Below are 26,758 nucleotides of genomic sequence, written 5' to 3'. Positions count from 1 at the left end.
ATCATTGTAAAACCTATAAGATATACAGTACCTTGGTGTACGTTAAGACATATTTTTTTATTCAATATATTTTTCCCCACTTTTTTTATCCGCCCATCCATTTTCTAATCACGTCATCCAACATAGGATCATTGGGGAGCTGGAGCAGAATACACCCTGGATGGGACGCCAGTCATTCACAGGGCAGACAGATACAGACACACACACTCACACCAGGGACAATTTTCCCAGAAGTCATTTAACCCACCAGTATGTCATTGGACTGTGGGAGGAAACTGAAGCACCCAGGGGAAACTCACTTGAACACAGGGAGAACATACTAACTCCACCCAGACAGCACCCCAGGAACTGAGCCCAGGCCCCAGCGGTGAGATGCCGCAGTTCTAACCATTGCATCGCTGTGCTGCCCCCATTATTTTTAAAAAGACTCAATTTTTATATATAATTTGAAAAAAAAACTTTGCTGAACACTTAAAGATCAATTAAAGTTTTGTTTCTGCATCTTTTATGGAGGACTGCAATAGTATTAGTAATAGTAATGGCACAACATGTTTTGAAACTCTTTGCATTGGATTTGTTTAAAATGCTTCTCCATCATCATGAAAAAATAAAATTTACATTTTAACCTAAGCAAAGTGCCCACCTATTTGCAGACACTGGCCGTGGTGGTCTCTCTGTAATGCCTCTGTTGTTTCACAGACAGTAAAGTGTCTCTTACTCTGTAAGAACCCTTGGGCTTTGCCTGTATTCACAAATGTCAGGCAGCCTTTCTGCATAGGCAGCAGGTGGCGCTATTCATTAACAAATGCATACATTTTACATTATGGAATAGTTTTTAAATAGGAGCTTCATAATTATTAAATGATATGGTTATGTTGGGATGGTTGGTTTAGTACCTTTAAGGAACAAGGAACATTGTTTATAGTAAGTGTGGAGTCTGAGTTTGGTTGTAATGTCAAAACAGAAGCCAGATTCAGACTTGAGCTATTTAACCTTTTGAAATATTCTACCAACTATTACTTTTCATTCTATCAATGGTAGAAAAGTGACTGAATAGTGACTGAATAGTGTTCTCCATTATGTCAGGTAAAAAGGGGTTTATCTGGAGTCAAGAAGTGGATTGCCAACATATTTTCTTGCACACTCTGCATGCTGAAGTGCACATTGTGGGCATGTTGTGGTTTTGTGACTCTGGTTCTTCAGCTGTACTTGAGTGTGTAATATAATCAACAAGGACATCTTTTTTTTGTGTGTTTTAAAGACATCCTTTTTTGGTTTTGTAATATGCCCTGGCCTTGTGTGATAGCACTGGTCTTCCTCCTGTCTGTCCAGGGCTTGGTGCTTGGTGCTTGTTTAATGTTTCTCTATGAGTATTTCAAACTCACTATCAGCATCATACAAGCATTCGTCCTCTTCTTCTTTGGAGTCATGTGTATTTTATTTTAATTTTGTTGGATTCCTTCAAGGCTTGTCAACGGACTGTGTTGACTGTACTTGACTTTTTACTACCTGCCTGTCTTTTAGGGTATGAAAATACAAGTCAGTAATCAACATCTTGAACCTCTGTTTTATTGTTTGTGTTGTGAACACATTCTTCTTTTCCTTGATGCTCTGATGGGACTGTATGTGCAGTAGTAAATTCCAGCTGTTTTCGAACCACCTTATCTTGAACATGGGGTAGTGGGGGTGCTGGGCGCCCCTATCCCAGCAAGCAGGGGGCACAAGGCAGGGTACACCTTGGATGGGATGCCAGTCTATCGCAGAGCACACACAGACAATACAGCAGTGCACCAGCATTATTTTTAAAGTCTCAATTTTTCATATGTAATAGAAATAAAAAAAACTTTGCTTAACACAAAAACTAAAATTACACAAATGTTCACGTTTGGTAATATTTTATGATTCTGAGTCATTTTCTTTTGTCATGTATTTTATTTAATTATATTTTATGATTTTGAGTCATTGCACTAGTTTCAGACGTGTTAATAATGAGAAGCATCCAGAGGTCTTATTATTCCATCAGTGTCTGTGCTCCGGGGTGCCTGGAAATCAAATCTGGACTTAATGCATCGTGTATAATGCAGAGGGTAAAGCAGTACATCATTTTGGAATTCTTATAAGGCAAATAGTGTTTAAGTCTGTTCATGTTAGTGAGTGGTGTTATTTGAAATGGATCGCAGCACATTTTAAAGCATTGAATATATTGTTCCTGATTAAAATCTGATTTTACTTTTTTCTTTTGAACAATGGTAGCAGTAGTAAGGATAGAATTTTCTTCTGCTTTTAAGATCCCAGGTTTTTCCTCGACAATACAGATAAACAACATTCACCCTTTAGATGTGCTATAGCCTACTTTTAGGTATATATTTTTAATTTCCTATGAAACATAATTTCTTACTTTCGTACAAGACACACTTAACAGATTTTCTGATAACACTGATGTTTTGCTTAAGAATAAAGGAAGAGACGTAGCAACCTGTATAATGCAGGTTCAATAAGTATAAATGTAAGATTGTAATCTTGTAATGATTTATGGTACATTCTTATCTTATGGATCTTGATTCATTAAAATTTGCTGCCCATGTATATGCTCTGGAAAAAAAACAATGCACTACTAGACCCATGAAGAGCTCAGGCCTGGGTCTGCTCCTGTGGGTATCCCTGTTTTCATTTACAGTAGTGTAATTTAATGTGCTGAAGAAATTATAAGAAAAGTTAGAAAAGAGAGGAGGTCTTTTGTCCTTTCCTGGAAGAAGTTAAGACTTGAAAAACTTGTCTTCCCATAGTTCCAGACTCCCACAATCCTTTGTGTAAAGAAGTACCACCTGTTTTTGGTTTTAAATGCACTTTCACATAATTTCCACTAGTGTCCTCTTGTACATGTTTCACTGTTCATTCTGATTTCCACTATGTTGGTTTTGACAGTGCCTTTGAGGAATTTGAATAATTGGACTGGGCCTCCTTGTAGTCTTGTCTGTTCAAGGTTCTGTTTCTCCAGTCGGTCAGAGCTGACATTCCTTTAAGCCCAGAAATGTACAGTGCCTTTAGAAAGTCTAAACTCCTCTTGGACTTTTTATTGTTTACAGCATGGAACTATGATGTATTTAACTGAGAATTTTTGCCACTCATCAACACAAAGTAGTCTATAAAGTCAAAGTAAAAACAAAATTCAGACATATATTCAAATTCAATTCAAATGAAGAAACAGAAAATAATTGAATGCATACGTATTTACCCCCCCCCCCCCCCCAGTGTTAATACTTGGTAAGACCACCTTTGGCAGCAATTACAGCTGTGAGTCTCTTTGGGTAAGTCTCTATCATCGTTGCATATGTTGACTCTGGACTTTTTGCCCATTCCTATTGGCAAAATTGCTCAAGCTCCATCAAGTTGGATGGGGACCGTTTGTGAGCAGCAATTTTTAAGTCATTCCACAGATGCTCAATTGGATTGAGGTCTGGGCTTTGACTGGGTCACTCCAGGACATTAACCTTTTTGGTTTTAAGCCACTCCGGTGTGGCTTTTGCTTTATGTTTCGGGTCATTGTCCTGTTGGAAGATGAATCCCAGTACTCTTGCAGATTACACCACGTTTTCCTCCAGGATTTTTCTGTACTTAGCTCCATACAATTTCCTTCTATCTTTATGAGTTTTCCAGTCTCTGCCGCAAAGAAGCTTCCCCAAAGCATGATGCTGCCACCACCGTGCTTCACTGTAGGGATGGTGTTTTCAGTGTGATCTGCTGTGTTAGGTTTGCACCAGAGTTCAGCTTTGGTTTCATTAGACCCTAGAATCATCTTCCAAATTGTTGAGTCTCACACATGCCTTTGTGCAAACTTCAGCCGAGATGTGATATGAGTTTTTTTTCAACAAAGTCTTTCTTCTTGCCACCGTTCTGTATAAGCCAGATTTATGAAGAGTGTGTGCAATTATTGTCTCATGTGCGGTTTCTCCCATCTATGTGAAGGTGTGTAACTCCTTTAGAGTTGCTGTAGACCTGTTGTTGGCCTCCCTTACTATGGCTCTTCTTGCCCAGACACTCAGTTTTGGAGGACAGACAGTTCTGGGCAGATTCACAGTTTTTCCATATTTTCTCAGCTTTTTAATTATGGACTTCACAGTGCTTCGAGGTATATTCAATGCCTTGGAAATTTTCTTATATTCTTGCCTGACTGGTATATTTTTCAAGAACCTTGTCTCAGATCTGTTTGGAATGTTCCTTGGTCTTCATGGTGTTGTGTTTCCTTGGAAATGCAATAACTAAGTGAGGAAACTCCCAGACAGGTGTATTTATTCTGAAATCATGAGAAACACATCAACTGCACACAGGTGAACCCCAGTCAAGTAATAATGAGACTTGGAGAAGAGAGTCAAGTCAGTTACTTCAGAGGTAATTTAGGTGTGTCAAAGAAAGGGGATGAATACTTATGCATTCAATTATTTTCTGTTTTTTATTTTTAATTAATTGAGTAAAACGATTTTTTAAAATGTTGACATTGTAGAGTACTTCGTGTTGATGAGTGGCAAACATTCTCAGTTAAATACGTCATGATTCAATGCTGAAACACAATAAACTATGAAAAAGTTTATAGAGTGTAGACTTTCTGTAGGCGTTGTTCTTGGTTGCTCCTCTCTGCACTGGTTCCAGAGCAGCAATACCTTTTTTTGTAATGTAGTGACATATAGTAACCGTTGGAATATCTGCTGGGGAGTTGTCCCAACTGCTTTCCCATGGAACTGCCTGTAAATAAGGTTTTCATACCCAAAAAGTCAGATGTTGACTGTACTGTACTCCCATGAGATCCTTTAAGAAAGGACTGCCCGCAAATAGCCTGAAGTCAAAGCCCTCTGGATAGAATACTTTTAGTTAAAAGAGACGCAATGTGAGGTTGAGATGCTGCTATAGTTTTAAAGATAATATACCATAACCTGAAAGGGGTAATTTGGGAAGAGTTTGATCAATAAGCTTGCCAAGCAGATTGCCTCCACAGGAGTCAGTGTAAGTCCTTTGAGGTTTGTGTGAATGCATTTTGTTTCCAGAATGTATTGTAAGTACCTCTGGATTGCTTTCATTCTGTATAAGGAAGTCATGTTTATGAACTCCTGTAGCTGAAGTACTCTGCAGTGTTCCTTCTTTTAAAAGACAGTTACAGACAAGAAAGGAATGAGAAAAAATTGACTTATGGTTTGGAGGGATTTCGTAAATGTGTTCCCATTTGTTGTTAGGTTTTTCCAGTGAAAGATCTGTCTTTTGTCAGTTTAAATATGTCCATAATTATCACATGAATTAATTACTGTGGATGATCTGATAAAGTGAGTTTTGATTATTTTGAAGAAGCATATCCTTAATTTGGATGTATGTATCTGGGTTAATCTCATTGTGCAAACCCTTAAATGAACACAGAAAAGATTGTTCTCACTGACAGTTATTCACAAAGATTTTTATCAAATTCAGGTGTTTCCAAATGTTTTTTAATAACAAAATGACAGACAGACTCCTTAAGCGGTGGCGTGGTGCTGTAATGAGGGCTCACTGCCCTCAGGGCGAAGGATGGGGGTCGAGTGTGATGCCAGTCGGGTGACCGGCATGAGTAGGACACATCTGGATAGAATTTCTGTGATGCTGTTGTTTCAGGATGCAGTGGTGTTGCAACCAGGGCTCCTTTCACAAAAGCTATTTCTTGCAGGCACTTTAAGCTAAGGAAAAATCATGGATTAAGATCTCAAATTTGATGACGGCTTTTGTTAACTGCGCACCGAGCTGCGAGCTAAGAGGTAAAATCTGAAGTGGTCAGGTTATTTTTCTCTTTTAGGGGTTTCACATGCTCAGCTTGATTGTTTCATTGAAAAAGTGGAGAAATGTCTTTCTTGATCAGTACACTAAGGCATTTAAATAACTTGTCTCTGTGAATGGAGTGTAAAAACAGTGATTGTCTTCCACTGAGGAATATTGCTGATATTTTGCACATATTCTTTTCATTTTAAATAGATGTGTTTCAAGTAACAGATCTCAATTATAGATATGGAGAATGGTCACAAAATGCAGTCAAATTGATAACATGTAACAAAAGTGTTTTTGAACTAAAACCTTACTACTGGGACTCTGTTCCAATGTGTCCTTCGTGTGATGTCATAATTTTTCAGAGTGTTTTTAGGGAAATCTCATTTTAAGAAGAAAGAACTTCTGCAATTGCTAGACTTTAATCTAATAATCTTTTTTTTTTATGAAACCGAACTATTATTTTTATTAGAGTCATAAAAATGACGGAGGAGGTATCATTAGGTTTTTCATTTCGCTCTTGCCATACAAAATATTTTCTTACGGTCAGAATCTCTGATGTTGCCTCCTTAACATTTTTTATTGGTGGTGTAATTTTTTTAGGTGAGGAGGCAGGCCCCTATGGGTCTGAGTTTACTCCCCCTCCAACCTGAGCACCACAGTGCTTCACTTCCTTACCCTGCATAATAGTGCTCTCGTACTTCATGTTTGGCCTGTCATCAGTGTAGAGCCCCTGTTGTTAGAAGACAATCTCTTTCTGCTGTGCGAAACGGATTAAACACGTTTTTTAAAGAAAATACGTGCCTTGAAAGGAAGCAACCTACAGCTGTAGGAAAAAAATACTTTTTTCAATGGTATATTTCCAGTAAACAGTAAGGTGCAAATCTAAACCTTGACCTTTTAGAAATCCAGAGACCCTTCTGCTACAATTGCTTCATAATACTTCCCCTGCTGCAGCTTTTACTGAACCAGGTCTAATAAGTGTCATTTTTTAAGAGCATGTCTGAGCCGTTGCTTTGAAGATGCATCTCAGTGGAAGTGATTCAGCCCTGCGCCCGAGAGTGTCTGCGTGGGGAAATAGAGCGTGTCTGGGGGGCAGAGGCAGTGCTGCAGGACTTACACACCTCGGAGGGAGCTGTTTCAGAAGTGAAGGCCGCAAATAGGTTGATTACTGAGGCACTCTTGCAATTTTGTCTGGCCAGTCACCAGGGAGGAAAGGGCTGTTGCAGATAACTTTGGTAATTTGTGTGACCTAAGGTGGTAAAATGGATTTGCTTTACCTATTGGTTTTACATGGGGCTTTACTATCAAGGCAGGTCGAGGCACAGATTTAATATTAATGGAGAGGCTCTCTATGAGAACTTTATTTCCAGTGCACACTCTTGTGTTCCCTTTTGGGTTTTTAATGCTTCAAAACCTGTCCAAAATCCTGATGAGATAAACACTGTCAGATGGCACAGATGGAAAGGGAGTTCAATCATATAGTGTGTCCCTTCCCAACAGTCAACCAGTTTACAGATTTAACTTGATTTTTACTTTGTCGGCTCATTGATGTCATAGTTTAACAGTGAGCTTCTAGAAGGCAGCTTGTGACAGGGACCGCCTGCAATGAAAATGATCCCAAGATCTCATCCAAACATGTCATGAAGGGGTCCAGAATATTGTATTTCACAAATTGGCTGAGTAGCATTCTTTATTGTAAAATCTGCCTTCTATTGGCCAGCAGCCATATCACTCTGCAACTCACAACTGGCAACCCACTGAAGCTAAGCAGGTGTGAGCCTGGTCTGTACCTGGATGGGAGACCTCCTTGGAAAAACTAAGGTTGCTGTTGGAAGTGGTGTTAGTGGAGCCAGCAGGGGGCGCTTACCCTATGGTCCATGTGGGTCCCAATGCCCCAGTATAGTGATGGGGACACTATACTGTAAACAGGAGCTGTCCTTCGGATGAGACATGAAACGCCTGACTCTCTGTGGTCATTAAAAATCCCAGGGCGCTTCTCGAAAAGAGTAGGGGTTTAACCCCGGCGTCCTGGCCAAATTTCCCATTGGCTCTTACCATCATGGCCTCCTAATAATCCCCATCTATGAATTGGCTTCATTACTCTGCTCTCCTCCCCACTGATAGCTGGTGTGTGGTGAGCGTTCTGGTGCACTATGGCTGCCGTTGCATCATCCAGGTGGGGCTGCACATTGGTGGTGGTGGAGGGGATCCCCATTACCTGTAAATCGCTTTGAGTAGAGTGTCCAGAAAAGGGCTATATAAGTGTAAGCAATTATTATTATTATTATTATTATTATTATTTTTATTTTTATTATTATTATTATTTATTATTATTCTAAACTTCCAAATAGTTTCGACATGATTCCTCTTCATGATTCATGTTTCACTGTTGATTCTGAGGAAGTCAACTGACACTCTGCTTGTCCATGCAGTTTTTGCTTGTTCAGAGTACTCCAATGAATAAGTTATGCAAGACTTACATTTTCTAGATCCCAGTTGACTCCTAGTATCCTAAGTGCAATTTGATAATACTCTAGTGTAGTTCTAATTATCGTTTCCGTGCCCTTACTCATAGGTGTAATTATAGTGATCTATAATTATTTGGTGGGCAGTACATTGCCACTTTTCCACTATGTGCTGTTGGTGCTATCCCTGTCTTGAGTGACTGTTGTCAGAGAATTGTTAATGGTCAATGAAAAACATTTCTTGTCTCAATAATATAATTAGTAGAATACTATTTGGCTCCAGAGTCTTGCTTATCTTAAGTGCGTCTGGTGCCTTTAATATTTCTGCCTCTCCTGTGCTAATACTATTTAATACTGATGTTTGTCTTTTCTCAACCCAAAGCATATTGTCTGTTTTTTTCCTTGGTAAACACGTCAGCCATTTCCCTTTCATCATCTAGAGGTTTCACATGATTATGCCAAATAGATTTTAATTGACCCTTCACTGTTTAGTTGCTGTTGTAATACTGAAAAATATATTTTATGCTACATTTCAGTATTATGTTATTTCTTTCTCTTGGCCTTTTTTTGTCTGTGCTTGCAATTCATTCTATTCTTTTTTTTTGTTTATGCCATTTCTTAATTGATTTGTTAAACTATCTAGGCCACTGCTATTTAACTTTTAAAATGCTTTCTTGTGGGATAAATCTGTGATGTGCTTCAATCAGAATATCTTTAAACCTCCTATTCTCTAATGATTTAGTATCCATCCTGGCCCATTCTACTATTCTAAAGCTCGGTCTCATTCCTTCATAATTGAAAACCTTTGATTTGAACTATTACCCTTCAAAGCACACCATACTATTGTCACATTTCCCTAATGGGTCTCTCATCTCTGTATTCTTCACTCAGTCTTGATTGTTTGAGAAGATTATAGATTAGTAAAGGCATGCCCTCTCGTAGGCTGTATGACAAATTAACAAGACATTTCAGTATCAGTTGCTGTCATTTCTTCTTCTTGTTTTTTACCAGTCTGTAGTATGTAAGGAAAGTTAGAATCACCCACAAAAAGTACTTCTTCATTTATACATTATGTATTAGTTACATTATACAATTGCAACAGATTTATAATTCATATCTGACTTGTGATGCAGTTAGAAATCTTTTGATAGATAGCAGTTATTGAAGCCAGTAATGACCCTTTTTCAAAGAAGCCATTCAGGAATGGTTTTTTGCTTTTTTCCTCTTTTATGAATTGCTAAAAATGAAAATAAAAAGTCTTTAATCCTAAAACTGAAGATGAATGTCATCAGATACCATGAACATCAGTCCATCTTACAGTGAATGTCTAGTTACTGTTAGTGCAAATGCTGCCTCGGTGTTTTGTCCACTGAAACGGCAGTAAAATTGGGCCCTTTTATGGTCTTCTGATGTTGTAGTTCAAGTAATGGCAGTCTGGTCTCGTAGATGGAAACCTGGGTCTGTCTTCTAGCTAAGTGTAGATTTTCAGTGATCCTCAACAGCTGAGCAAATTAATTGATCCTTTATTGAATTAAGTGAATGAAGTGTATTTGATGGGATGAAATTCCTGTGATGTAAAGGGATGGAAACACTATCTATCTCAGTCTAGCCTGTAAGATTTTTTTTTTATAGAAGGATCTTTTAGTACCATCTGCACTGACTGTTTTTTCTATTTTTACTGTAGGAATTAGAATGCATTAGTGGAAGATGCTTGGCATATCTTTCCTTACACCTTGCCCAGAGAAATAGCAGAAAAGTCACACTCAGTCACTGTCTAAGCACTATAATGCTAGGTGCATATTTAATGTCTGTGAAACACGGATGAAAAGTGCCACACTATGCTCTTCACATTTAAGGGCTTAACAGGTTGGACAGCTTCCTTTCAATATAAAATCTAGACAGCTGTTTGAGTTGGGAACTACATCAGCATTTGAATTGTAAAGGAATTGTCAAATGTATGTAGGGTTGAAAGACATAAATATCCCTCCCTAATTCTAATTCATTGACTTTAAGTTAATTCAATACTGATTAAATAAAAGAAACAACAGTAATCACAAATGTAGAGTAATCAGCTAAAATTTCTCCTCTGTATCCAGGGGATGCCTGCACTTCCCCTCTCTGCCTCTGTGATCATACTCATGCCCCACTGTAATAAAACAGGAACAGCAATAAAATTGTCAGAGAGCCAGTAAATTCGGCTCCAGTCTTTCATTCCCCACACCACTGACACAGAGCTGAGGGCGCTTGTTACAATATGAAACCAAGATCACCAGAGTCAGAGGGAGTCTCACTCACTCGCTAGATTCATCTCAGGATTCCAGTCTGTTGTGCTGCAATTTGAAAGTTGCTCTCGAGAGCTTGGCTCAGTTTCATCCTGTTCAACTTTCATCCAAACCCCCCATTGGCCAAACCGAATTGCAAATAATCAAATTCACGAATGATAAATTTGCAGATGTTGAGACCCTACTGTACTTTAGTTTTAGTTAAGATCTGAGCAGCTGAGTTCTGCACATACAGTATCAACTTGTGAAGAAAATGTTTGGATTCACTCACAAGCAGAGCATTGCAGTATTCAGTTTGAATACAAAATGCATGCATTAACTACTCTGTATCAGATTGGGAGATTAGTTCAGGTGGGTAGCTGGGTCAGCATGCATAAGCTGCAAAGGAACAAGTTGTCGGTTTATTCCATGCTGAAAAAAAGAAGAAAGAAAACACAAAGTTTCCGCCATGGAGCCTTCTTGACACACCTGAAGAAGGCTCCACGGCCGAAACGTTGTGTTTTCTTTCTTCTTTTTTTCAGAATGGAATAAACCTACTACTTGTTCCTCAGATTGGGAGAGACATGAACATATACCTGCAATATTACGAAGAAGTTAAAATTTTCAAAACACCAACCTGTGCTTCAGATGCAAGATGACAGTAAGATTCTTGACCCCAGTACTTCCAACACCAGAAAATTCCAACACCATCAATAGTCAAACACAAGCTGACACAGAGTTGTGGAGTACAAAGGGAGAGACAATCAGGATAACTTTAGTCTTATCGGAGTCAAAGGGCAAAATATTTTGTTACATCCATTTCTCACTATATTCTAAGCAGTGTGACACAGCAGATAGTACTTGATTAATATAAACTTTAATTTCACACTCATCAGAATAGAAAATTGATCTCATAGCCTACAAGTAATCTGACTCAGTGCCAATTAATAGATGCTAAAAAGAGTGGGACCAAGAACACAGCCCTGCGGGACACCAGATGTGACCAACGTTGTCGAGGAGGAACAATGCCCAGCACAAAATATTTTCAGTTGGGTCATTCCAGCAGATGCTGCCACCTCTAATATGTTCAGATCAGCCGAAGTCCAGCAGAACAATAATAGATGAAAGACAGAGTTGTGGGAGACTCATTTCCTGTGGCCATATTTTCATTGCTGTAGGTGAACTGTGATGAAAAATGTATTCACTTGATGCTTTTTGTTGGAAGAGGCACAGATGCTGCTTGCTGTATTCAGATATTTAAAATTTTGAATAGTGGTGCACTTCTCATCAACATGCAGTTTCTAAATTTCTGGAGTACAGGCAAGCTTTCATTCTGCATCAGTCACAATTGAGTCCCATCTGTTCGGCAACTCAAAGCCTAATTAATTACTGCCTAAATTTTGAGAATATGATTGGCAAATCACTAATGTTTTGATTAATTTAGTATCTAAAAGTAATCATGAAAGTGGAGAGCAACAACAGGAAAATCTAGTTTTTAACCCGATTGATTAAAACGTTTGTTTTCAGAAATATTTTGAAAGTCTATATCTTTACATACATTTTAAAATATTACCTTTCCTTTGTGTAAGCTGCAGCTGGTCATTTTAAATGGATTTTGAGATGTATTTCGGTACACGTTTAAAAATGTCATATTGGATTAAGGATAATGCAACCCAGTGTTAAATGGCTGACAACAATTCATTTTAAAATGTGAACCTAGGTTACAAACACATTTAAGAGTTATTTTGCATGCTTCAAGAATGGTCTGAGTTCAGGTGTTTGTCATCTTAGTAATTACAGGGAGGTTACTACTGTATGTGAGAAAAAATGAATGCATTTGGTACATCTGAAGTACAGTGCAGTCCGTAAGGTTTTGGACAGTGACACAATTTTTGTTGTTTTGGCTCTGTACTCCAGCACATTGGATTTGAAATGAAACAATGACTATAAAGTTAAAGTGCAAAATGTCAGCTTTAATTCGAGGGTATTTATGTATATAGGAATCACAGCCCTTTTTATACATAGTCCTCTCATTTTAGGGGACCAAAAGTAATTGAAAAGTTGGCTGTTCAGTTGTTTCTTGGCCAGCTGTGTGTCATTGCATCGTTAGGTCATCCACAAGAGAGCTAACAAAAGTTTCAGAGTTGATTCTAGGTGTGGCATTTGCATTTGGAGTCTGTTGCTGTTGTCTCTCAACATGAGGACCAAAGACGTGTCAATGCCAGTAAAGAGAGAGAGAACTTGAACTTGAACTTTATTGCCATATCTAACCGGTACTGGTACAATGGAATTCTTACTTACAGAAAGTCTCTCGATTGTAAAACAAGTGTAAAAAACAAAACAAAGTGCAAACAGTGCATCAAGACAATAAAGAGAAGTAGAAGTTGCGATCTAAGAGGAGGGTAGCTCTTGCTGAGAAAGTCTCAGTGATGAGCGAGGGCGGATTGAGGAGGGAACTTTTAAATAGAAAAGAGCTTGGTGTCAATTAGTTCCTGAGTGGTGTGGAGTGTGCGTGGGTATGTGGTGCTGCCTGCGTGCCTGTGTGCCATTTGTGACAGTGTTTTCTGCTCAGATCCAACCAAATGCCTCAAAACTCATTGGACGGCGCTTTGCCTTGCAGCAGGGCAATGACCCCAAACATACTGCTAAAGCAAGTATCGAGTTTTTCAGGGCCCAAAAGTGGAATGTGGTTGACCGGCCAAGTCAGTCACCCAACCTGAATCCAATTGAGCCTGCATTTCACTTACTGAAGACAAGACTGAAGGCAAAAAGCGTCTGAAACAAGCAGGAACTGAAAATGGTTGCTTTACAGGCCTGGCAGAGCATCACCAGGGAAGATACCCAGCCTCTGCTGATGTCTGTGGGTTGCAGACTTCAGGCAGTCATCAAATGCAAAGGACTTGCAACCAAGTACTAGACATGACAATTTTATTTAAGACTATGTTTATGTGTCCAATTACTTTCAGTCCTCTGAAATGGGAGGACTACTGTATGTATACAAAGGGCTGTGGTTCCTATATGGTTCACCCAAAATAGACATAAAAACCCTCGAATTAAAGCTGATATTCTGCAATTTAACCTCATAGTCATTATTTCATTTCAAATCCAGTGTACTGGAGTACAAAGCCAAAACAACAAAAATTATGCACAGTCCAAATACTTACGGACTGCACTGTAATGTGTATATTTTTTACAAAACATTTGTCTTCTTCCCTACGATAGACTTTTCCCATCCCTCACACCCTGTGCTCCTGGGATAGCCTCTGTGGTGCCTACTTCATGGGGAGAATTACATTAAGATGATAAATACACATATATACTTCTAAATGGTATTGCACTACAGTCTCCTCAGCCTAGCTTAAGGTCTTAATTACATAACGGGTGTAATTACTTATTGTGTTCAAATTATTTTTTTAAAGTTATGGTATCTATTGAACATTTTGAGCGGGGCCAGATTTATGCAAATTGAAAAAGTAATATCTTGGTTGGAACAAAGATCAAAGCCTCTGGGATCTGAAATTGAGTGGCCGGCTTTAGATCTTTACAATGGATCTAACAATGTCAGTGCAGTGAATACTGGTCCTTAGATGGCTCGCTTATTGACTTTGCAAAAAAGATATCAACTGTTTGAAAGCCTCTGTAATTACTAGAAAGCATATCTACATCAGCTAATTGTCACAATGGGGATATTAAAAAAGCTAGTTATTTTTAGAAAATACTCATTCTTTATCTGCTTTGTGTTGCATGTGCTCTAATTTGAGCATTATTGATTTTCTAGTAGATTAATTGCAGTCATATGGATTATGTATAGTAAAATATTGAGGGAATGGCAATTGACTACTATGTATGATAGATTATAGTGGATTTTTATTGCATTCTACTTTTAAAAATCATATTGCTATTTTGCACTGAGCAAGAGGTTAGTGTAATGCAGGTCTCTTGAGTGAAAGGAGGCACTTGAAACATGAACAAAACTTTTTTTTGTAAGAAAGTCTCTGTTTAACCTTTTCTTATGAGCATAGAACAAATAGAAAATTAAATGAAGGGGGATTAAATATAGATAGATAATACTTTATTGATCCCGAAGGGAAATTGAGGTGAAATGTAGTGAGTGAGCTTCATCTAACTGATAATAGGTCTAACACAGTCCATTATACTTCACTATGTTTCAAGAGTACAGTAGTTTGAAAGAAATTTGTTTTTTAATGAAAACAATTCATGGAAATCTGACAAGTTCCCTGGTAATGCAGCACATATGTGTTGATTAACTGATATGAAAGCAATTCCCTGTTGTCATGCACCAAGTGTATGTTGACAGTTTATCAGCATGAGCTAAATTAGCAGTATCTTAAAATTGTCTGTGTCTGTTTAATCATATCAGGTCAAAAGGTTTGTAAGTCTTTAATAATTCAACAAATAAGGTGTCAAAAAGTAGGTAACCCTGGGCTTGATTTACTGTAAATTGAATCACTTCTGTAAAACTGTCCAGGCAGGTCTCTTGAATTTAAACAACCTCTTCTCCGGAGAACAGTCTATGAATTATTAATCACTTATGTGAAAAATTAAGATGTCGAAATGAAATGCAGTGCAGAACAATTCAGATAGTATGAGTAAAAAAAGCAGCAATTCCTTCTTTTAAAGGCAGTTATTGAATGCATTATTATTATTAAATGCAATGACTGAATTTATCTGGGTGTGCAGGTCCCCTTCCAGTGTGGTTCTGTGCTCATGCTGTCCTTGGGATAGAGATACTTTGCTCCTGATGGATCAAAACCCAGACCTGCAAAATAATAAAGAGCTCCACCAGCTCCGTCATCGTCAGGGGAGCAAGTATGTGAAAACTGAAAACTGAACTGTAGTAAGAAATTTACTGGGTGTCACATGTCAACTTTTATCATTTATAAATGGCTGTTACTGTCATCTCTCTGAACAACATCAGTGACCCCTCCCACCAGCTTCCGCCCTGTCTGAACTCCTTCCCTTGAGAAGCAGGAATGACATGTATCAGTTCTGCAGGAAGAGCACCAGTCCTGAGGCTGTTCGGTCTGCTAACTCAACAGTTATGAAAGTTTTTATTAGTAAATTTGCGGATTCTATCTTCACTGTAATGTAGCATCATATTCTATTTTGTATATGTGTGTATTTATGTTTTCCTTTCTCTTGTATCTGTCATTTTTGTTTCCGTATCTCTGTTATGTGAAGCACACAAAAAAACAAACAAACAACCCAAAGGGTTTGATTTGGACTTTGTAACGCATTAACTACAGTACATCTCTATCCTCAAGGGTTCTAAAGAAGTGAATCAGAGTTCAGATAAACACAGTGGCAGTGCAACAGGTTTTATTACAATGAATCACAGCATTACAACACAGTCAGAAAAACCGAAGTAAAAGTAAAGGTTATTTCTAGAAGATCAAAAGAAATACTTTATTTTTCCAGCAATGGCGGTACCGTGGTGGTCAGAATAGCTTCCTCTGAAAAGATGCCTTTTGTGCAGCACCCACAATGCTACTCCCCTCGAGATAGCCATCGCTGAAATAGTCAGGTCAGGTTCGAGCTCCAGCTGGCCCTGCAGTGTCCATGTTGGGGCCATTCAGATTCTACAAGTCTCATTGTCACTGTCCTTCAAAACTGACCTCTCTAGCATATAAGTGTGACCCCTGTGTTTCTCATCTCATTCCTGTATTAGTCTGCGGCCTGATACTCTGTTTGAGATACAGGAAAGTGCACCTTTACCCTCCCTAAGATCTCGATCTTATCTTGCTAATAAATAGCATTTTGCAATAAACAAAAACTGAGGAACTTAGCAGTGTTCACAAATGACATGAAGCCATTTGGCTGATCTAGGCTGTCTGGCTTTTAGTATTGAATTAATTTCAGGATCTCATCCAACTTTAGTAATTGAATCAAGGATATTCACTTCAGCAGCAGGTCTTTGTAGTTTATTGCAGACTTCTGTTTTTAGGAATAAAGGCGGTGTTAATTGTATAATCCAAGCCATTAACCTACACAATTATTTTTTATTGTTTTCATTAATTATATATTCTAAAACAGAATACACAAATGAATGTTTGTTTTACATTAACAGAAATATTAATACAGATTAAATTTGTACTACATTAAAATGTCAGGTGCTTTAGTATAATTGGAACTGTCTGAAAAGCAGTCAGATGTAGCAATATATATATATTAAAAATGCAAATTAAGACCAAGGCCAGAAAAGTAACATGAATACTAGAACTAATGAGTAATTATTTCTTCAATGAGCATTTCTTTAGCAAACTTACAGTCATTCAGTAGAATATATGCATGTTTGTTGGACTAGTAAGTAGAACATGTTACTTGTGGCCTGCAGGCACATTTTTCATGTTATGATTTTTATACCACTCTTTAAACCATTTAGTACTTTGCAATGTGAAATGCTATAATTATGATGATTACTACATCTGGAAAGTAATTTCCATGCCATCAGATATATCTTGTCATCAGCAGTGATTAAGTATATATTTGAAACGAGGCCTTGTTAAAAAAAATACTCTCAGCTTTATGCAACAATACAAAAAGATTTCTTTGCTATTTGTCTTTTCTCATTTTTAACTAGAATTTCAGGTAATTTTGGATGATAGCACAGGGTTTTTATAATGCAATTCCACTTTAATATTAAATTCCATTGTCCTGAGATTAGGTTTATTTTATTTTATTTTTTTAAAAAGGTATTGCAATTAATATGCCTGTTTATGAGATCATTTAGAAATTTAGATCAGTTTAGAAGACTTCCATCATGGTAATGAAAATAGTCCAGATATACTGAAATATAAGTAGTATTATCAATTCTAGAGCCAGAAATATAAAACAATATTTTATTTTTCATTAGAGATAACATCACAGTGTGTCACTGTCTGAGTCAATAAAAGTGTAGGTAGATTACTGTATGTCTTAAAAAACATGAGCATTTTAAAAAATCAGTTGCAGTTAGTGTCCACCCTAAGGTCCTATGGCCATGTGTAGACATAGTCCATTACACCCACTGGACATAATTATTCCTCTGTTCTAGTTGTAGATATTTATATTTTTTCATGGTACTGTATTTTTACTCAGATACCAACTTTTATCACATGCTCTGCGTCACATGGAATGTGCCTTTACTGATAAGAGTTCTGGTGTGATTAAAATATGAAATTATTGTATTGGTAGCACCATCTCAGAAATAATTAAATCCCAAAAAACTCTGTAGGTAAATTCATTAAATTATGTCAAAATGAATAGTCTGGAGTATACTTAAGCTACTTGAATATAGATTACGAGCTGTATTTTGAAGTAAAATGATATACGTTCCTTACTCATTCTCCTGGAATGTGTTTATACTGTATCTTAGTGGCTTTCAGCTAAGAGAAGTAGGAGTTTAGAGAGGTGTGGATGGAATGTGAAGTTATTTATGAATTTTAAATTATGTTAATTTTATTTTATAGCAGATGGCCTTCCACTGACAAAGACGACAGAGGAGGTGGATGATGACCTTGAGGATGAGTTCATTCGGGAATATAACTTACTGAAGCTGAGCTCAGAGCAGAACTCTGTGCAAATTTTCAGTAAAGATACTGGAGGTATTGAAGTGACTCCATAAAGATTTGTTTCTGAAGATTATTTGTTTCTGTCCGTTTTCCCCCACTTACAGTATACCATGTGTGTTTAATACCATCTGGCCATTTAAGCTTTGTTACTTTATTTTGATAAATACATTCAGAATCAGATTGATAACTAATTGATAACTTCCTAACTTCCTGTTAGGTAAGCACTGTGTTTCAGTGTTTCTTGATTTTCACTCGGAAATGATATACTGCTTTTGATCGGTTTTAAAATATTTAAACTGCAGGCTTTGCACTCTAAAGGGACTTTCCCTGTTAAAAAGAAAAAAAATGCTTTCATTATATAACACATTGTTAGCAGCATTTTTACTTGGAAAACAAAGACATTAATTGTGTTATGTTTTGTAACAATGCTTTAACAGCTGCTTTGCAAATTGTAGAATTGCCTGTTCTAGGATCTTCAGAGCTTCTAATTTGATGGTATTCAATGTAGGCAGGTTATTTCTCCATCTGCTAATTATTCTTGGCATCATCTTACTTTCCCCTTGGACTTGGAAAAACAATACACAATAAATACTGTAGGTTATTTTTTTCGGAAAGCCCTTCTTTTTATAATTTTTATAGTCTCTGTAGCATCCACAACATTTAAAAGTATTTTCTGGTAATTTATTGTGTAATTCTAAAACTGTGCTTGTGAACATTTGACCTATACTGTACTATTCATGGCTTTGCATGTTTTTCATTCATTTCCTATAAATTATTTTTTTCTGCACAGATGAAGAGCTGCCTCCAATTAAACATGGTGAACCAGTGACTGACAGGCGTAGTACCTTCCAGGCACATTTAGCTCCAGTTGTGACACTCAAACAGGTATACCTTTTAACGATGTACTCCTTATTAGTTGGCATGTCCGAAATGCACTGGGGCTGTTTGACACCAGCCTGGAATAGCTGAGAGAGCCTGGATCAATTTTCTACTGCAGAGGCTGAGCTATGTGTAATGAATGAACTGACTCCCTGCAGTTAATGTGACAGGTTTAATTGTGCCCACACACAGATGCGTTAGGTGTCAGTCAATATATCGCCATAGGCACTGCGGTACCCCAGACAGCAGTGTGTCACAGCGTTTTTATTTTTTCCAGAAATCTGATGTAGGACATTCATATAACTTATAACATATAACATCAGCTGACAGACAAATCGGTACAGTATTAAATTTTTATTAAACCATTAGCTCTTTCCTGCACTAATCATACTGTATGCTACTGTACTAGTGACAAACAATTTCACTCAATAAATGTTTACATTGTGAGACAGAATGTTGTTGCCATTTTGCTACCACAATTTCAAATGACTTACTGTCACAATACTGCATAACACTAATAGAATTATCTTTTAAATGATATGCAGTATACAGAATTATTAGTAATTAGAGTTTGATCATGAAACGTATACATAGTGGCTTTAAAATCATATCATATTAAAAAGCAAATAAACGCGTAAAAATAAAAAAAGTGGCCAGATTGAAATTGAAAGTTTTCAGTAGTGTTTTGAATGACTTTGTCTCATATTGTAAATTGTATTTTAGCCGATACAAATCTGTACTGCACTGTTAACTGGTTTCTGTTTAATGGCGTAATTAAATCCTGGAGATTGTTGATATTGTGGTCCAGTGATTGGTAAAACTGTTTTTCTTTACTCCCTTTATGGCAGGATTCTCACATTTACTAGCTCTTATACACTTCTTGTAAATGGCAAAAATGAGATAGTGGTTTAATTAATAACATTTTATTCGCAATAGTTATTCCCAAAAAAGACATTCCGGGGTGCAGACATTCACTTAATGTGAATGTAAACTTTAAACTTTTGTCAGTTTCTTTGCCATCTTACAAGCATTGTCTGAGTCTGATATGCACTTATATAGGTATGTAAATACTTATATTCATGAGTCATAAATTCTATTCAGCATGAGTATGGAAATAAAATAATGACTGGCATTGGCCATGTTTTTCACTTTTAGAAGTGCTGAAAGTCAGAATGTTATTCATTTATACATAGTCCTTCCTTTTTACATTTTATGATGATGACACTAGGAAAATCTAAAATTAAGCCTTGAGGTTTAGGAATGTTGAAAATATTAAAGTTTTTGATTGAATGACAAAGTTGAAATTCTTCATACAAACAGCACTATGTGCTATGTAATTTAGTTAAATTGAATGTAGGAATATATGCTGTAGTTTGGATGACAAATTTATAAAGGAATGGCCGTGTCCCATCTTCTTTCTTCATCTCCTTATAGAAAAATTGGTGTTTAATAAACAGGTTCACAGTACTGTTAATTTACTGTTTCGTATCACACACATCAGTAATAATCTGATTCCCCCTTATCTGTTGTGATTACTTCATGGTTTCCAATAATTATTAAATGCAGTGTGATATGAAAGGCTGAGTCGGTGTTCTGTATCTGGTTCTTATAATACAGTAAGTAGTGTTTGAATTAAGAACACATCAGATGTTTTCCCAAGACTGCTGGTATTGTGTTGTGAGAAACATAGCTCAATGAGTCCTGATTATACTTCTTCTTATGACTATCAGGTGGAGCAAAACACCTATCTAACAAAATATTAACATTGCAAAAGTCTCTCTCCAAGTAGGGTAAAAGATTCAAAGTCCTTTTTCCAGAAGAGTTTTTCGTCCTCAAACAAAACAACAGAATTTCCCAACTCAAGTTCTTTGCACACTTGAGTTCCACAGATCAAAGCAGAACCAAAATAACTGTGTTCCTTTCCTGTCCAATATCCCTCTTTCACCTTTTACCCTAGATCATTCAGTGACATCATTACTAAGATTTCTGGGAAATGTAGTTCTCCTCCAAGCCTCCACAAAGCAAAAATATACCTTTATGTAAACACTCCCACCAGTTACAGCACCTTAATATTAATATACGGTTGTTTTTCAGCAAATTATTTCATCTTAAATTATCAAGCTTCTTTTTTCTGAAATGTTTTTGGAAGCTCTTTGCAAAACATGGAGAAGTACAGAAATCATCCTTTTAAAAAATCCACTTTGTCTTTAACCTATAAAAATTGTAATCTAAATTTCTGTTAAAAGGAAGTTTTAATATTTTCTGCATTTAAGATAAAGGTTTATCAATATAATGTTCCTAAATATTTGCATTTTGGCTGTTGTTCTTGGTGTTGTACATTTTTATTATCCTACAGTTTCCGCTATGCTCTACAGATACTGTATGTTATAAGTTTTAGGGAACCTTCAACTATTTTCAAGTAATATTATACTTTTGACTGGCCTCAATACCATCTTTTATGTCAGATTGTTTGGTTTCATTTTTTTCCTTTTTAATTTAGAAAAAGGCAAATAGTATCATTGTATATGTTGGAGTAAATGTATATGTTTTGAGTGGTCACCTAATAGTCAATGCCCTCTGAAACAGTGAACCTACAGCAGGGTTAGTATTAACCTTATGAAGTGCTCACTGAGACCACGGCAAGCTTTCAGAAAGTCGATATTGCAGGTCAGACGGAAGACAGTCTGGCCAGCTCAAGCTCTGCCTCAGTGGTGCATGGCCAATTATGAGCAGCTGCATGGGGAATCCCAGTCACAGTTTGCTAACGGCACTTCAGACTCAAACAACTGATGTGTGGATTATAGGGCTCAACTTCTGCTCCCAACAATTGTCTTTACTGATTGAGCCACTGGGGACTTTTAATCAATTTTTTAACTAAGAGATTTAAGGATGCTTGCTTGTCATTGTTTGTTCTAGAGGCTGTCCCCACTGTGTTATATAAACCTATTACACAAATGCCATTGAGCAATTTGTAATTTTCCAGGATGTTGAAGGTAAGAAATTATTAGCTGAAAGCAAAGTAAGGCTTTGCAATATTCATTGTAACTGTTATTACATATACATCTTAGGCATTTGTAATATGTAATATGTTTTTTGCATCATTAGAAAGTAAGAGGTCTTAAATACACTGCTGTTATGTTCATAGAGTTTTGTCCGTTAAATGTTATACTATGCATGAACATCTTTTACATAATATAGGAGTTCCTCGTTTTCTAAAACAAAGTCTTAATATTAAGTTTGTTTAAAGCTTTTGGCTATAGGAGACACTTATTCTAATGTAATTTTGGTGTTGGTTTCGAAAGTACACTTATTCATGAACACATTTTTATTCATTTTAAATGAACAAATCAAGAACAAGTTAGGAAAAATAACAAAACCCCGACTACCCTCACCCCTGACAATGGTGGTAACCTTTTAAAATCACAGGCCAAAGGAACCCTGAGCCATAATTCAGGCTTTCGATAACAGCACCAAGGACTGGAGCAGCAAGAGCCACATAGAAATATCAAGAAAGGTCAGATCCAGCGGTGGCAGAGCTGGGAGTGCAGAGGCACCCAGAGCAGCACCAACATAATCGGGGGTCTATTATTCAGAGACACGGCTCCTTCAGTAGTCGCTCAAGACAGGGGTAGTTCCCAGAGACTGGAGAATTGCTACTATAATGCCCAACCGTAGCTTTAGTTCTAAAGTCATATATATATCTCATATATATAAAGTCATATATAGATTTAATCAATTTCCCTACGGGATCAATAAAGTCTTATTGATCTATCTATAATGCAGTATATAAAGATATGGGAGTTCAGGTGGGTAGCTGCGTCAGCATAAGTAGGCTGCAAAGGAACAAGTAAAAGGTTTATGTGAGCACCTGAAGAAGGCTCCATGGCCAAAACATTGTGTTTTTTTTTCTTCTTTTTTTCAGCATGGAATAAACCTATTACTTGTTCCTATAAAGATATGGGTCAGATTGTGCTGTCATGTCAGGTACCCTCACACAAAAGATCAATTTCCCAGTGTTCCTACCATGAGTAATAGTAGTAGTATGCAGTAAGTCATAGCTGGAACTGGTAGATAAATTGCTCACAGATCACAGGGATGGTTCTCCATTTAACTTATTAAAAACCTGCTGTGGCGGTATTGTAGATCCTCAGGTTCAGATCATGTGATAAGGTGGACATTGTTACCAGACAGACACAGAAAGCCTCCAAATCTTGCGGAGATGCAATTAACATCATTTGGAACATTATCATTATCAGATGTTGTGTTGATGCTGGTTTTTCTCTGTTTTTCCTTGGGTGTGAACACGAGTCTGAAAAAGCAACTATCTTATCCTGTGTGGTGAAATTGCAATAGGCAGCTGTAAAATACACCTCCTAAAATAGACATTAGAGCCTTCCATTACTTTTTATGCCATCAAACATTGTCTTTCCCCTTTGCAATACAGAACTGAGATTCATCAGAAAACACTACCCTTTTCTAGTTGTCATTCATGTTGACATTGACATTGATCCATGACGTTATTATTATCGGGGTTCCTGAACAGGTTTCTGATGTCCAGCTGTGTTAGTGGCTGTAGTTGTAGGTGTTTGCAAGCAATTGTCCAAGTAGTATCTACAAATCTGATCATGTATTAACATACCTGACCAGGTCTGGGTAAATTACAGGAATTTTCTGTCGGTTATAGTGCTTCAGGGGTTCAGAAGACTGTGGGTGACTGTATCCACGATACCTTATGTCATTAAATTACTGCCAGCTACATTTCCATGTTCCAACATTTCTTACTTTAAGTACATTTCACTGAGCAGTTTTAACATGTTTTAAAGGCAAACAATTCTAGTAAAACCAACGAAGCAGCTCATTGTATCTTGTCGCTCCTAGGGAAAATCAGCAACAATTTGATAGGCTTTTAGTGTTCAGGACATTGTATTTTTAGGTTTATTTTAACTGTTTTGTGTGTGGACAATGAGTGGTTTTCATGGCAGGTGTTCCATTGTAGTTCTATGGATATCTGTTTCTATTCTGTTTGTGACTGCTTCGGGACTGCAGGGGTTCCCTCTCTCAGATGGTTTTTGGCGCTTTCAGCACATCAAAAAGGTGTGCTTTTTCTTTTATTATGTAACACTTTGGTATTTCATGAAAATTACTTTGACTCTACATTTACAAATTGAGCAGAAGTTACCTGTTAAAAGTCGATGTCCATCCTTTATGCAATGCCATTGTGACTTGGCACAAGTACTGTACAGGTTATATTTAGCCAGTTTCCATTACTTCTGAAGTAAAGCAATAAAGGTGCTACAGAAGAATGTCACAACATATTTAATTTCTTTCATTTTTCAGACAGTGTGAGATATAAAACAGGGTGCAGAGGAAATGACACATCGATTTTACTGTTAGAATACATTCGAGTAATAATTTACTGTAAATCAGTTATAGTTTTTTCATGACCAAGAGGAAATTACAAGCACTAAACTGAAAACATATAGGCCACCTTCACAAGTGAAAGTTGTTGCTGTTACAATAGTAAATTATTTGCTGCCACAGACTAAATTTATTAAAGATATTCTACTTTATATTTAGTTTTTTTCATACGTTATTAATTTTAGAGCTTTTCTTTCTACAAAAATACATTTATACATTTGTTCCTTTAAAAAAAGGAGTTTCTTTAATCTCTGAAATGAACCTGCATTCATTTTTTGTAAAGCAATAAAAATAACATTTAATCATTTTGAGACCAATTAGATAAGATCACTTTATTGGCCATATACAATTTATTGTCTTAGGAATTCATCTTTGCGCATACCCCAACTTGCTCTCCATGAGACACACAGACAGGGAGAGAAGCATGGAGCATAGCGCCATTTATACAGCGCCCCTGGAGCTGCTGGGGTACAGGGCCTTGCTCAGGGGCCCAACGGAGTAGGACTCCTCTGCCGGCCGCAGGATGCGAACAGCAACCTTCCAGCCACAGGCGCAGATCCTTAGCCACAGAGCCACCCCACTGCCCCAAGTCAAGTTATGTTATATTACATAGAATATTTTCATCCTTTAAATATGTATTATAAATATTTCGGTTGGATCTGAAGGTGGAAGCGGTTTTGTTTCAAGATTTATGCAGATAGTATCAAACCAGGGATTTACTTGGGCCAGAAGAACATATCCCCAACACACATTTTATCTATTCCATAATATGCATAAGGAAATGGGTGGTGGGGGTATGTTTTTCTAATTTACAGCATTATTATATTATTCTTCTACCTTAAAACTTAAACCTTAATACTGTATTAATACTTAATATTGTATACAGTAGGCCATTTCAAGCTGGCAGGTGAAGACAGATCCTACTGCATCCTTGACCACTGCAGCAAAGCATTGTGGGTGCAAAACAGCCTAATAATATCATGCAGGGGGTAATTCACGTTATGTTTTCCAGAATTTACATGTATTAGATTTGAATTTACATCAGATTTGAATCATCTTAATAATGTTGCTATACAACATGGTATTGGTTTTGTTGTTATTGATAGTCAGGTAAGATGAAAGGCAAAATGGTAAATACAAAAATGCTAAAGCTTACAAAGATGTGGTGTAGATTAAATCAGTACAGAAGAGAGGATTTCAAGCAGATTAGCACCCTTAACATTCTGAAAAGGTTTTCTGCTGAATCACAGACAATGGTTACCGAGTCTTTTTGATCTTTTAGTAAACCAAAGTGTGTCATTAATCAAGAAATACTAAGGCTTTCCTTAAGGTTTTCAAAGTAATCATTTGCTAGAAAATGAATATTAACATAAAAGTAAAATATGCTTTTACCATTTCCTGAGGGAAGTCCTTTGCGTTTCGCAGAAGAGTAGTTTGTAAAAACATTTTTTTTCAGATCTTGTAGTTAATAAAAAGCACGTACATAAAGATAATTTAACAGAAAAAAAGAAATCACGGAAGAGGGCTTGAAATATGTTCCTGGAAAATTCGATTAAATGACTATTCAAATACAATGCTTTTGAAATTCATTTCCTGTTGCCTTGGCTTATCTTGGTTTTATTCCATTTATTCCATGCCCTGTAGTGTTTTCTGGTAATTTATTTAGCATTTCTTTCTAGTAATTTTGAGTTTAAAATTGAGAGATTCTGTGATATACAATGCACTCTGATTATGCTGGATACCTCATTCTGTCTTATGATGAGTGTGAAGGGAAGTGACAATCTGTAATTGAAGCCTGGATGTAAAGTTAGGTAATACTGTGCTATTCTCTTCAAGTAGCTCACCTGTGGAGCTACTGTGATCGGCATAGGATTTCTGAAATAGTGTTTAACACATCGCTTTGCAAGGTCTCCCAACACAGATTCGAAAATGCAAAACGGAGTGATATTATTGGTCAGAATTTAGTAAAAAAAAATGCTTCTGTAGGGAAAAGCTTTCAGGTAGTAGCTTTCAGGAAGGTTACAGTTGTACTCTGCATGGTTTATGTAAGAGCATACATATGAGACATTCGTTTCCAGGGAGAAATGGATAGTTATGGGTAGATTATTTGCTTGGTATCATGATCTGAATATGACAAAATCAAAGAAATACCAGCAATGAACCTATTTCAAGTAAATTTGCCAATATTTGAAAGACCAAAACCCTACTTTCATAGTCAAATACTATATAGTTTTCTACAGTCAGGCATTATACAGGTATGTCTCAGTGATTCATATCCACATTGGCACGTTATCTGTATAAGACAGGATTAATTATTTTCGTATTTAAATTGAGGATTCTGTTTGCTCTCTATATTAGCATTTTGGTTTTAATAGCTGGTAAG

The 26,758-nt window shown here is 36.9% G+C and overlaps 1 protein-coding gene across 3 annotated transcripts in view; it reads left to right on the top strand.

Moving 5' to 3' along the window:
* Nucleotides 1-26,758, top strand: part of impact (impact RWD domain protein) — a 69,125-nt gene that overhangs the window by 5,392 nt on the left and 36,975 nt on the right. For 2 of the 3 annotated variants that reach the window (XM_015353849.2, XM_015353851.2), the window contains exons 6-7: nt 17,977-18,111; nt 18,869-18,963. In XM_015353849.2, coding sequence (XP_015209335.1) covers nt 17,977-18,111; nt 18,869-18,963 — 230 coding nt within the window. The remainder of the gene's footprint in view (nt 1-17,976; nt 18,112-18,868; nt 18,964-26,758) is intronic. The other variant, XM_015353850.2, reaches the window with a different exon arrangement.

Source organism: Lepisosteus oculatus, chromosome 6 (genome assembly GCF_040954835.1).
Source record: "Lepisosteus oculatus isolate fLepOcu1 chromosome 6, fLepOcu1.hap2, whole genome shotgun sequence".
Classification (NCBI taxonomy): Eukaryota; Metazoa; Chordata; class Actinopteri; order Semionotiformes; family Lepisosteidae; genus Lepisosteus; species Lepisosteus oculatus.
Note: the sequence above shows the minus strand (reverse complement) of the source record. Positions and strands in the feature narration are given on the sequence as shown.